The following is a 12,292-nucleotide window of genomic DNA, read 5'->3' as shown; positions in this document are numbered from 1 at the left end:
GCGAATGTTTGCGCAACCAGCTCTAAATCTCTTTTTATCTTTCGAATTTATTCCTATTTTAATTTCAACTGTTTTTCAATAAAGCATTTGACTTCCGAAGGCTGTTTCTCTGCAGCTCTGGAGCACCGCGTCCTCCAGCAGCTGCTCTGCTCGCCGCTACTGCTGTTGCGGGTGCTGCTGCAGTTGCTGTTGTTGCTGCTGCACTGCCTAAGGAAAGTGTGTTCCTTCCAAGCTGGGAAGAATAGAAATAAATTTATTTTTTAAAATTAAAGAGCAAAACAGAAAGGGCAGAGATCTCACAGAAGAGGAAGTCCAGCCGCATGCAAGAAGAGCAGCAACAGCAGCCCCGGAAGCAGCAGTAGCAGCCGCCTCCCAAATTGCTGCAGCAGCAGCAGCGACAGCGGAGACAGCCGCAGCAGCAAAGTTGCAGTGTTGTGTCTTTAGCCTAATTGAGGCCGACGCAGCAGAAAGCACAGGGCGTAGGAGCGCAGCCAGAGGACGCGGAGGAGGAGGGGAAGCAGCATCGGCAGCAGGAGCAGCAGCAGCAACAACAGCAGCAGCAGCAGCGGCTGTACAAACGTCAGCAAGATGGCGCCCCCGGAGTCGGCTGCCTCCCCCAGGGAGAACGACGAGGCGAGGCAGCAAGTCGAAAGGGAGGCAGCAGCAGCAGCAGCAGCAGGAGGCGAAGCAGAAGCAGCAGCGGGAGCAGCATCCGAAACAGCAGCACCAGCAGCAGCAGCAAATGGAAAGAGTCCACTACATGACTTGTGGAAAAAGAACGAGGCGAAGGCGAAGCGCGTGGTGAAGCTGCTGCGCCGGAAACGGCAGAAGCAGCAGAAGCGGCAGCAGCAGCAGCAGCAGCAGCCGGAGGACGAGGGCGCAGCAGCAGGCAGGCAGAAGGCGGAGCTTCTTGCTGCAGTGCCGCTGCGCAGCAAACAGCGCGATCTGCTGCTGCCAGTGGGCCGCAACAAAAAGCTGAAGAAGAAGCTCGAGTTGCTGCTGCAGGTAAACCCTCAAGATGCAGAAACGGAAAGCGAAGAAGAAGACGGCGAGGAAGACACCGACAGCGACGAGGAGCAGCAGCAGCAGCAGCAGCAAGATGTAGAAATTGAATTTGTTCCTGCGAAGGAAGCAGAAGGTGCCGAAGGGCTCATTGCGCAACTGGCTGAAGCCTTCTCGGATGTTTTCGAGAAGTTCAGTTCGCAGCTGCAGCCGGAGGAGCAGGTAACTTTTAATTAATTTAATTTATTTGTTTAATTTAATTAATTTAAAACAATAAGAAATGAATCAAGTTTTGATTTAATTCGCGCTTTATTCGGTTCCTCTCCGCGCCTTTGTTCCGTTGGCGGCCCCAGCAGCAGCAACTGCAGCTGCCGCTGCTGCTGCTGCTGCAGCTGCTGCTGCAGTGGCTCTAGTAAGGAGGAATGCACACAACGGCAGCAGCAACTGTAGCAGCAAGTTTTGATTTAATTCGCGCTTTATTCGGTTCCTCTCCGCGCCTTTGTTCCGTTGGCGGCCCCAGCAGCAGCAACAGAACTGGTTTATGTTGGCTTTAATTGATGAATTAGTATCAACCAATTTGTTTTGAATTTGTTTTAATTTGTTTTAAAAGTGTGTATAAATTTTAATCCATTCCAATCCATTTAAACCCATTTTAATCCATTTAAATCCATTTAAACCCATTTTAATCCATTTAAATCCATTTAAATCCACTTATCTGAATTAAAATCCACTTCAATTCACTTAAGTTGACATGAATTTATTTGAATTAAATTAAATGCACTTAAATTCACTGGACTCCATTCAAATCGCTTTGAATCCACTTTAATTCATTTGAACCCGCTTAAACCCAGTTGAATTTATTTTTCTCCACTTGCATCCATATAAGTTTTTTGAACTAATTCAAATCCACTTGAATTCATTTAAATATGTTTTAATTCATTTAAATGGATTCAAATGAATTCGAATTATTTGGAATTCAGAGCCATTTTCTGTCGAATTGGGAGGAAAGTTTCGGAGCGTTTTGAATTGAATTAAAAAAGAACAAGCTGAATGAAAATTAATTGAAACTAAATTGAAATTAAAAGGAATTCAATAAAATGAATTCACTAAAATGAATGGAAACGAATTGAAACTAAAGTTGAAGTGAATTGAAGTGCAACTCGAAGTGGACCTGAATTCAAGTTAGAATTGAGTTCAAATCGAAGCAAAATGCAGCGAAAATAAATTGAAATGAATAAATATGAATGAAAAGTATTAGAAATGAATTTAAAAGGATAGAATTGAATTGAATTATATCAAAATGGTCGGAGTTGAGTCGGAGTGAATCGGGTTGAGTCAAAATGAATGGAAGTGAATCGAAATGCACGAAACTGAATTGAAGTGAACGAAACTGAACAAATATAATTAAAATTGGATCGAAATGGAACAAAATGTGTCGAAATGAGTGAGATTGAATTAAAATAAGTGAAATTGAATTCAAATGAATGAAATTGAATTCAAATGAATAAGTTGAATCTGGTGAGTGGAATTGAACCGAACTGAATCGAAACCGAACCGAATTGCATCGAAACTGAGTCGAACTTGAATCGAAATGAATTGAACTGTCTGGAAATGAATATAAATGATTAAAAGGAGCGAAGCGAGCGGCAACAGGCCCTGAGAAGTTCGGAAAACGGGGGAGCTGTTGGGAAAAATTGAACTTGGATTCAAATGGATCTTTGCAGGCCGAGGCGGAGGAAGAAGAGGAAGAAGAGGGCGAGGCGGCGCGGGAAGAAGTGATGGGGTTCGAGTCGGGGTCTGAAGAAGAAGAAGAAAAGAAAGGAAAGCGGGAAACCCGGAAGAAGCTGCGGCAGCAGCAGCGGCCTTCAGTTTGCTGCCTCAAGCAGCAAACCGCCCGCCCAGACCGCATCGAAGTCTGGGACACCACTGGCGCCGACCCTTTCTTTTTGGCTTTTCTAAAAGGCCTCCGAAACGTCGTGCAAGTTCCGCAGCACTGGTCGCAGAAGAGGCGCTACTTGCAGTGGAAGCGGGGGTTTGAGAAGCCCCCCTTCAAGCTGCCGCGTGAGACCCAGGGTTTAGGGTTTAGGGTTTAGGGTTTGGCGTCTACGCAGGCGCCGAGTCGGGTCTACAGAGGCGCCTTTAGCGAGGGTTTAGGCGCTTCGCAGCGAGGGGTTGAGCCGAGGGTTTTAATTGGGGTTTAGGGTGAGGGTTCAGGGTTTACGGTGAGGGTTTAGCGCGAGGGTTTAGAGCGGGGGTTTAGGACGAGGGTTTGGGGCTTGAGGCAGAAAAATGTGAAACGCCTATCAAGCTGCCCCGCGGATTTGAGGGGTTTGAAATTGGTTTGAGCTAGGGTTTAGAGCGTGGGTTTGTGGCTAGGGTTTACGCCAAGAGCTGATCACTAGGGTTTTAACTAGGGTTTGGTGCGGGAGTCTTTGTCGCTGCTCTGCCGCTGCTGCTGCTGCTGCAGCTGCTGCAGCTGCGTGGCTTACCGCTGCAGGACCTGTGCTACCGCTTGCGCCACTGCTGCCGCTGCTGCTGCTGCTGCTGCTGCTGCTGTTTTTGGTCGAAATTGAGTGGTTTTTTAGCTAAATGAATTGCTTTTTTTGCGCATGCAGCCCACATTGAAGCCACGAAGATTTCAGAAGTCCGAGCAGCTCTAGTGGAAGCTGAAAAACAAAAAACTATGAGGCAGCGCATGCGCGAAAAAGTCCGGCCCAAGGCCAACCGCCTCACAATTGACTATCAGGTAATTTCCATTTTTTCGACTTTTCCCCCGTACCCTTTTTTCGCCCGCATTTTAGTGCCAACTTTTCGATCCATTTGTGCCAATTTATTGGTCTTTTAATGCCAACTTTTTGATCCATTTGTGTCAATTTATTGGTCTTTTAATGCCAACATTTTGATCCATTTGTGCCAATTTATTGTTAATGCCAATTTGTTGGTCTTTTAATGCAATTTTCGTGGTCCATTAGTGCCAAATTTTGGGGGTTTTGGGCTGTTTTCTGAGTTTTCAAAGCCTTTTTAGGGTTTATAAACCCTCGTTCTACCTTAGGTTCAAGACGGGCGTTTGGGCGTCATTTTTCTGGCGGTCGGGGAAACCCTAATTTAGGGTTTAGGGTTTAGGGTTTGGGGTTTTGGCTGCAGGTGCTGCACGACTGTTTCTTCAAGCACGCTGTGAAGCCCCCCCTGACTAAAATGGGGGATTTGTATTATGAAGGAAAAGAGTTTATGCAAACAAAAAGAAATATAAAACCCGGAAAGCTTTCCGACAGACTCAAGGAGGCCCTCGGCATGGGGCCCCTCTCGCCGCCCCCCTGGCTGCTCAACATGCAGAGGTCAGCCTTTAGGGTTTAGGGTTTAGGGTTTGAGGGCTTTAGTGGCCAGGGGGCGGCTGCCGGCGGGGCCGGGGCCCGGGGTTTGGGGGTTGAGGGGTCGCGGTGTGGGAAGGGTTTAGGGTTTAGGGTTTAGGGTTTAGGGTTTGGCAGGGTGGCACGTGGGCGTGTGCGTATTGGTCCCCGTTTTGGGAGCTTAGCGGCTCGCGGGGTTGGTGCCTGTGGACCGCTTCGCATGCCGCAGCGTGTAGGGTTTAGGGTTTAGGGTTTAGGGTTTAGGGTTTGCGCAGGTACGGGCCACCGCCGGCGTACCCGCGTTTGCGGCTTCCGGGGCTGAACGCGCCCATCCCCGCGGGGTGTACGTACGGCTACCAGCCCGGGGGGTGGGGAAGACCTCCTGTCGATGAAAATGGATCATTATTATTTAAATTAGAAGAAGATTTGGAAGAAGGAGAAGCAGAAAACGAAGACCTCGAGGCCTCCGAGAGCCTGTGGGGAGAGCTGCCCCCCGACGCGGAGGCGCCCCCCGAAGAGGAGGAGCCCGGTACAAACCCTAAACCCTAAACCCTAAACCCTAAGCCCTGGGCCCTCTTCCCGCGCTGCCCGCAAACCCTAAACCCTAGCAGCGGGACCTGAAGACCTCGGAAACCCTAGGGCGATTCCCTGGACGCAAGACACGCACCCTCAGTGCTACTTGACTCCTAAACCCTAAACCCTAAACCCTCATTTTGGGCTGTGCTGCTGTCCTGTTGCTGCAGAGACAGAAGGCTCAGCAGAGGGGCAGCAGGTCAGAGGTTTTCTTTTTAGAGTTTCTTTTTTATTTTTATTTTTATTTATTTTCTTTTTATTTTCTTTTTTGGTTTCTTTTTGTCTTTATATCCTTTTAGTTTTCCTTTTCCCTTTTTACGTCCTTCTGTACTTTTTCTTTTTACTTTTTTTTCCTTTTTATCATCTTTCTCTCTCTCTTTTTGGAACTGCATCAACGGCGATTATTGAATTTAATTTAAATTCATTTCAAGTTTTTTAATTTATTCTTTTTGATTTACTTTATACTTTTACACTTTTGGTCAAAGGCCTTAACACGCAGCCAAGCAGCAAAACCCGCTTAAAAAGTACAATTCACAACTCCCGCTGCTGCTGCTGCTGCTGCTGCTGCTGCTGCAGCAGCCGACAGCAGAGACGCCGTTTGGGGGCACGTCGAGCGTGGGCCTGACGAGCATGGGCCTGGAGTCTCCTGCTTCTCTGGAGCTGCAGCAGCTGCAGCAGCAGCAGCGGGGAGGTGTCTCCTCTGTTGCTTCTTCGGGCCCGAAGGCCTACACTGTACTGACACCTGAGGAGACACAAGTGCAGCAGGGGCAGCTCTTCGGAGTCCGCCACACCTACAGGATTCCCGCGGGGGCTTTGGCGGGGCAGCAGCAGCAGCAGCAGCAGCAGCTGCTGCAGCAGGGAGGCGCCTCAGGTGTACAGACACCCGCGGGCATCGCCACGCCCAGACTCCTCAGCGGCAGGGCCTCCCCTTTTGTTGCAGGGCTTAGGAGTCCCTTTGCTCCTGCTGCTGCTGCTGCAGCAGCAGCAGCAAGTGGCGCCAACACGCCCCTCATGGCCCAGCGGGGAGGAGCAGCAACTCCTGCTGGAGTCACTGTCTCCCTCAACCCCAACGAAATGGGTAAGGCCCCGTGCTGCTGCTGCACGCGCTGCTGCTGCTGCTGCACGCGCTGCTGGTGCTGCTGCACGCGCTGCTGCTGCTGCTGCACGCGCTGCTGCTGCTGCTGCACGCGCTGCTGCTGCTGCACCTGCTGCTGCTGCTGCTGCTGAGCTTCCTGATGCAGCTGTTGCTGTTGCTGCAGTTGCTTTCAGCAGCACAGTTGGCTGCTTCTTAAAACCCAGATTCAGTTAATTAATTTATTTATTTTAAATTTATTTTTTATTTTCAGAGCAAGAGGGAGCCTTCACTGCTGACGTGATTCGCCAGCAGCTGCGGCAGCACGAGGAAGCAGCAGCAAGAGCAAAAGCAGCAGCAGGACAGATAGACCCAGCAGACCGTGAGCTGCTGCTGCTGCTTCTGCTGCTGCATCTGTTGCTGTTTCTGCTGCTGCCGGTTCGCAGCTCTTTGTGTTGTGGGTCTTGTTGTTTTCTCATTTCTCCCTCCCCGTGGTTTTAGGGTTTAGGGTTTAGGGTTTAGGGTTTGTGGTTTCAGAGCGCAAGAGGAAAGGAGACGAGCTGCGGGGAGTATCGGCAGCTGCAGCGAAATCGAAGAGGAAGAAGCAGTTCAAGTTTTAAGGTCTTTATTTATGTATTTATTCATTGTTTATTTGTTTGTTTGTTTGTGGTATAAACGGGGAACAAATGCTGAATAAAAAGGAGTAAAAAAGCCAAAAAAAAGAAAAGTAAACTGAAAATTCAGAACAGGAAAAACTTGATCGGGGTTCAGGTGTACGTACAGACACCCGGGGAGGCTGCCGGCGGCGAATCTTTTGAGTTTCTTTCTTATCTTTTGTCCTTTTCTCTTTTGTTTGTCCTCAATGGGGAATTCTAGGGACTCTAGAGCCCAGACAGAAGTGCATTTGACGCGAATCGGCGAAGAAATCGCCGAAAATGGTCTTTTTATTCTGCCGATGGGTGGCTCCGTGGCCGCAGAACCGCGGAAAGTGGCATGTTTAAGGGCAATTGGGAGAAACTGCAGACGAACAAATCTATTTAACTCAAATAAACAAAAAGAGGAACTCGAGAGACGCAAAAAGATGCAAAAAAGCTGCACAAACCCTAAACCCTAGAGCGCAAACCCTAGACGCTGCGGCCGCGGAGTCTTCGACTGCTGCTTCCTTCGTTTGTCTGGTAATCTATTTACTCATTTTATTTATTCATTTTATTTAGTTTATTTATTTATTTACTTAATCTATTTGTTTATTTATTTTGGATTTATCTCTTTTCGAGTCAATTCGTGGGCGCGCTAGACGGTCAGCTTTGCTGCTGCCTGTCCTGAGGCTAGACCCTCCCAAACCCTAAACCCTAAACCCTAGCGAGAGGGCCTCCTCTTTGGCTCTTTGGCTCCTTTTTAAATTAAATTAAATTAATTAATTTATTTTTATTTCCAAACATTTGAGACTTGCACAGCAGGTACAGGAAAGCCCCATTGCCCGGCGGCGACACACACCAACCCCACCAAAACCCTAAACCCTAAACCCTAGGCCCTAAACCCTAAACCCTTAGCCCTGACGCTTCCAAGCCCTTGGCTCTTCATTTTTTTGTCATTATACTCTAAAACATTGGCGGCATCGGCAGAATTCGGCGGCTGAGACGCCAGCCCTAAACCCTAAACCCTAAACCCTAAACCTTAAACCCTCGTTCTAGATTGCTTATAGAGGATGAGGGTCACTTAGAGGCTCCTTCAAATCCAGCTGTAACGCCCAGCGTGCCCCGAGCTCTACGCGCTAAACCCTAAACCCTAAACCCTAAACCCTAACAATGGTGCTAGTAAGGAGCCCCAAACGCCCAGTGCCGTCTGGCAGCGGCAGCAGCAACGAGACGCAGCAGCAGCAGCAGCAGCACCCTAACAAAATTCCTGCTGCTTCCTCATACGTCCGCAGCCGCACAGCCTCAGCAGCAGCAGCAGCAGCAGCAGCAACAGCAGCAGCTGCAGAAGCCCGCAGCAGGGCCGGAAACGCTTCTACTCGACAGCAGCAGCAGCAGCAACACCATCAGCAGCAGCACCACCACCATCACCAGCAGCACCACCTGAAGCAGCAGCAGCAGCAGCAGCAGCATCAAATCGCCCCCAGTATTATTTCACCGTTACCGGCGCACCCAGGTTCTGCCTCTTCTGCCCCTAAAGATTCTGCTGCTGCTGCTGTTGCAGCTCCAGCAGCAGCAGCATCAGCAGCAAGTGACGCATCAGAGCCACAACAGCAGCAAGAGCCTCTCAAGCGTTTGTCTGCTCAGGATGAATTGCTGCAGCCGTACCTGCAGTTGCAGCAGCAGCAGCAGCAGGAAGAGGAGCAGCAGCAGCAGCAGCAGCAGGAAGAACAACAGGAAGAAGAGCACCAGGAGCAGCAGCAGCAGCAGGAAGAAGAGCAGCAGCAGCAGCAGCAGCAGGAAGAAGAGCAGCAGCGGCAGCAGCAGCAGCAGCAAGAAGAACAGGAACACCAACAACAACTGCTGCAGCAGCAACTGCAGCAGCAGCAAGAGGAATATGAGGATGAAGTCGTGGATGGCGTCCCGAGAAGTGCTGCTGCTTTCCGCCACCAGTGGCAGCAGCAGCTGCAGCAGCTGCAGCAGCAGCTCGGGTGTATGGACAGCGAGCAGCAGCAGCTGCAGCAAACCGTGGCCTTGGAGCAGCGCTCAACAGCAGCCATTCGGAGCGCGGCCGCGCTGCTGCAGCAGCAGCAGCAGCAGCGGCAGCAGCAGCTGCAGCTGCAGCAGCAGCAGCAGCAGCGCGCGCAGCAGGAGCACGAGGCCTCAGAGAGCCGCTTTGTCTCTATCCACACTGAAGCAGCAGCAGCAGCAGGGGGGACTGAGCTGCTGCAGCGGCGGCTGCAGCAAACTCAGGAAAAGAAGCAGCAGCTGCAGCAGCAGCAGCAGCAGAAGCACGAGCTGCTCTTCGCCCTCAGCAAAACAGAGTACAAGGCGCGGCAGCTGCAGCAGCTGCTGCAGCAGCTCAAGCAGCAGCAGCAGCAGCACCTAGACGAGCTGCATCAGCAAGAGCTGCTGCTGTCTCTTGCTACTCGCTTCAAGATAACAAAAATCAGCAGCAGCAGCATCACAGGCTTAACAGTGCCAGACCAGCGGCCTGCTGCTGCTGCTGCTGCTGCTGACAGAGCAGCAGGCCTCAATGCTGCAGCAGCAGCAGCAGCTGACCGCAGCAGCCTGGAAGGGGACCTCACAGAATGCGCGTCCATTGTGCAGCTGGAGTTGCCGCAGCAGCAGCAGCCGCAGCAGCAGCAGCAGTCCGCAGCAGCAGCAGCAGAGCCCTCGGAAGCAGCAGAGCTGCTGTGGCAAGAGCTGCTGCAGCGCTCTCTTGCTGAAGATAGACACGCAGCTTTTGTGCTGCAGCAGATACGAGAGGCTTGCCTCTCCTAAACCCTAAACCCTAAACCCTAAACCCTGAGCCGTCATAAACCCTAAACCCTAGGCACCTCTGTCTAGCTAGACACAGAGGCGCTGCAGGTGCCAGCTAGCCACGGACCTCGCCAGCTCCACCGCTACAGCTGCTGCTGCTGCTGCTTCTGCTGCTGCTGCTTCTGCTCCTGCTGCTGCTGATTCTATGGCGCTCTACGCTGACAGGCTGGCTAACTAGCTAGCTAGCCAGCTAGCTACCCTGCCGGATAGCCAGTTAGCCAGCTAGCCAGCTAAGTAGCTAGCTAGCTGGCTAGCTAAATAGCTAGCTAGTTAGCCAGCTAGCCAGATGAATAGCTAGCTAGCTAGCTAGCCAGCTGAATAGCTAGCTAGCTAGCTAGCTAGCCAGATGAATAGCTAGCTAGCTAGCCGGCCAGCTGAATAGCCAGCTAGCTAGCTAGCTAGCCAGATGAATAGCTAGCTAGCCGGCCAGCTGAATAGCTAGCTAGCTAGCTAGCTAGCCAGATGAATAGCTAGCTAGCTAGCTAGCCAGTTGAATAGCTAGCTAGCTAGCTAGACGAATTGCTATGGCCACGAATGTACAGGGCGTCTATGTTAATTGAGTTTAAAACGGCTGCTGCTAAACGGCCGCAGCAGCTGCTGCTGTTGCAGCAGCAGCAGCAGCTGCTGCTGCTTTTGTAGTAGCAGCGACACAGCTAATCGGCCTCGCGCTTGAAGCTCTCCTCGATCACGCAGGAGCTGCTGCTGCTGCTGTTTTTGCTGCGGCTGCTGCTGCTGCTGCTGCTGCTGGGCACGACAATGACAGGCTTGGCTGACTGCGGGCTTTTGGAAGCAGCAGCAAGTGAAGTGCTGCCGCAGGAGTCCAAGGCTCGGGCTGCCTCTGCAGCAGCAGCAGCAGCAGCAGCAGTCAGTGTGTATGCAACGGCAGCAGCACGTGTGTGTGCGGAGAAGCAGTAGCAGCGGAAGCAGCAGCAGCGGAAGCAGCAGCAGCAGCGGAAGCAGCAGCAGCAACAGCAGCAGCAGAAGGCCTCACGTTGCGCCTCTTCCCTCATCTTTTTAATCTGCTGCAGCTGCCGCAGCATGCTGCAGCGCTGCTGCAGCGCCTGCTGCAGCTGCTGCCGCTGCTGCAGCAGCTCTTCCCAGTGGTAATAAGCAGCAGAAGCAACAAACCCCAGCTTGCGCACAACCAGCTCGGCCTTGACCGCTGCAGCCACAAACCCTAAACCCTAAACCCTAAATCGTTAGTTGGCGCGCCGTGGCGCTTGCCAGTCCGGGGCCCTTCACAGCTTGTATTCAGGGTTTAGGGTTTAGGGTTTAGGGTTTGCTCGAACCTAGCTTTGCCAGTTGTTTGTTGCTGGGCGCCTGTGGGCTGTCATTATCTTGCTGCTCTCCCTCTTGCTGCTGCCGCTCCCCCTGCTGCTGCTGCTGCTGCTTGCCTTGCTGCTGCTGCTGCTGCTGCAGCATAAGTTCCTTGAACCTGTCTATTAGTGCAGCAGCAGCTGCTGCTGCCTTAGCAGCAAACTCCTTTACCCCCAGCAGCTTTGCAGCATCAGTTAGACACACTTCGGAGAACTCGGCGTCTGTACACCCCAGCGGGGGCTGCAAACCCTAAACCCTAAACCCTAAACCCTAAACCCTGCCTTGCACCCAAACCCCACCCCAGCGGGGGCTGCAAACCCGAAACCCTAAACCCTAGCCTTGCGCCCAAACCCGCCACCGCTACAAACACTGCTGCAGCGACAATCGCAAAATGCTCTGCCTCCAAACCTCTAGGGTTTGCTGTCTAGGGTTTAGGGTTTAGGGTTTACCTGTGCAGCCCACTCCAGCGCTTGGTCAACAGCGGAGACGGCGGACGCCGGCGGAGGGTCACGCGACTCCAAACCCTAAACCACAAGCCCTAAACCACAAACCCTAAACCCTAAACCCCAAACCACCATTTCAAACCCTACTTACTTTTGCAGCCGCAGCGCTGCATCTTCATCCCTAAACCCTAAACCCTAAATCCTACTGACTCTGTGCAGCCGCTGAAAGGTGACCTGCAGCTCCAACCCTAAACCCTAAACCCTAAACCCTAAACCCTACTGACTTTTGCAACCGCCAAAAGGTGTCCTGCAGCTTCTGGGACATCTGCGTCTTCGGTGGCTCCGTTGAAGGTCCTCATACAATGAGCGTATCCAAACCTATTCACAAACCCTAAACCCTAAACCCTAAACCCTAGATCTCCACAGGCCACAACCCCTCCGGTGCAAGGGTTTAACACAGGCAGGAGGGGAGGCTAGTAATTCGCGGGCAGACCCAGCTAGCTGCCTAGGGCTGCTAGTCTAGGGTTTAGGGTTTAGGTTTTAGGGTTTAGGGTTTGGGCGTACAGCACTTGCGCCAGAGTCATCGCCAGCCGAGGATCTGGGCGAGTTGGGCGGCAGCAGATGTGCGCCGGCGGCTCCATTGTAGGCAGCTCGATCTGCAGCAAACCCTAAACCCTAAACCCTAAACCCTAAATCCTAATTCCTGAACGCGAGGCGCGAAACCCCAAACCCTAAACTCTAAGCCGTGCAGCTTGCTTAATGGGGCTCCAACCGGGCTCAGGGGGTTCCCCGTAGGCACTGTCGGACCCCTCATACCCTAAACCCTAAACCCTAAACCCTAAACCCTAGACGCACTGAGAGCCACCAGGGTTTCCAGGGTTCGAGGTACTTGGCTAGCTCCCCTCTTTTGAGGGCAGAAAAGAAAGCAGCAGATTCAGCAGCAGTGAGGTGCTGCAGCTGCAGCTCGTTTGCTGCTGCTAGCTGCTGCAGCTGCTGCAGCCGCTCCTCCCCTATCTGCTGCTGCTGCTGCTGCTGCTGCTGGGAGGCCCCATCGGTGTCTGTGTCCGTGTCGCCCTCGTCGCT

At 52.0% G+C, this 12,292-nt stretch overlaps 3 protein-coding genes across 3 annotated transcripts in view; 2 read left to right on the top strand and 1 right to left on the bottom strand.

Annotated features, from left to right (window-relative positions):
* Positions 1 to 588: 588 nt before the first annotated feature.
* Positions 589 to 6,614, top strand: ETH_00008655 (splicing factor 3B subunit 2, putative; the record flags this gene model as incomplete). Its single annotated transcript, XM_013378544.1, has 9 exons — positions 589 to 1,224; positions 2,727 to 3,063; positions 3,618 to 3,748; positions 4,147 to 4,337; positions 4,625 to 4,878; positions 5,093 to 5,121; positions 5,499 to 6,000; positions 6,269 to 6,376; positions 6,532 to 6,614. 9 exons carry the CDS (start codon positions 589 to 591, stop codon positions 6,612 to 6,614), a joined length of 2,271 nt encoding a protein of 756 aa, XP_013233998.1.
* A 1,185-nt stretch (positions 6,615 to 7,799) lies between these two features.
* ETH_00008650 (uncharacterized protein) lies at positions 7,800 to 9,410 on the top strand (the record flags this gene model as incomplete). The annotated part of the gene is made up of 1 exon (XM_013378543.1): positions 7,800 to 9,410. One exon carries the CDS (start codon positions 7,800 to 7,802, stop codon positions 9,408 to 9,410), a length of 1,611 nt encoding a protein of 536 aa, XP_013233997.1.
* Positions 9,411 to 10,102: 692 nt separating this feature from the next.
* The window catches only part of ETH_00008645 (uncharacterized protein), a gene marked incomplete at both ends in the record, with an annotated part of 2,829 nt that continues 639 nt past the window's right edge, over positions 10,103 to 12,292 (bottom strand). Inside the window, 7 exons of the mRNA XM_013378542.1 lie at positions 10,103 to 10,287; positions 10,441 to 10,611; positions 10,739 to 11,006; positions 11,216 to 11,290; positions 11,494 to 11,587; positions 11,774 to 11,865; positions 12,065 to 12,292. The exon at positions 12,065 to 12,292 is cut by the window's right edge and continues 186 nt beyond it. Coding sequence (XP_013233996.1) covers positions 10,103 to 10,287; positions 10,441 to 10,611; positions 10,739 to 11,006; positions 11,216 to 11,290; positions 11,494 to 11,587; positions 11,774 to 11,865; positions 12,065 to 12,292 — 1,113 coding nt within the window. The remainder of the gene's footprint in view (positions 10,288 to 10,440; positions 10,612 to 10,738; positions 11,007 to 11,215; positions 11,291 to 11,493; positions 11,588 to 11,773; positions 11,866 to 12,064) is intronic.

Source organism: Eimeria tenella, genomic scaffold (assembly GCF_000499545.2).
Source record: "Eimeria tenella Houghton genomic scaffold, Eth_scaff9, whole genome shotgun sequence".
Classification (NCBI taxonomy): Eukaryota; Apicomplexa; class Conoidasida; order Eucoccidiorida; family Eimeriidae; genus Eimeria; species Eimeria tenella.
The sequence above is the reverse complement of the archived record's forward strand: the minus strand, read 5'-3'. Positions and strand labels throughout refer to the sequence as shown.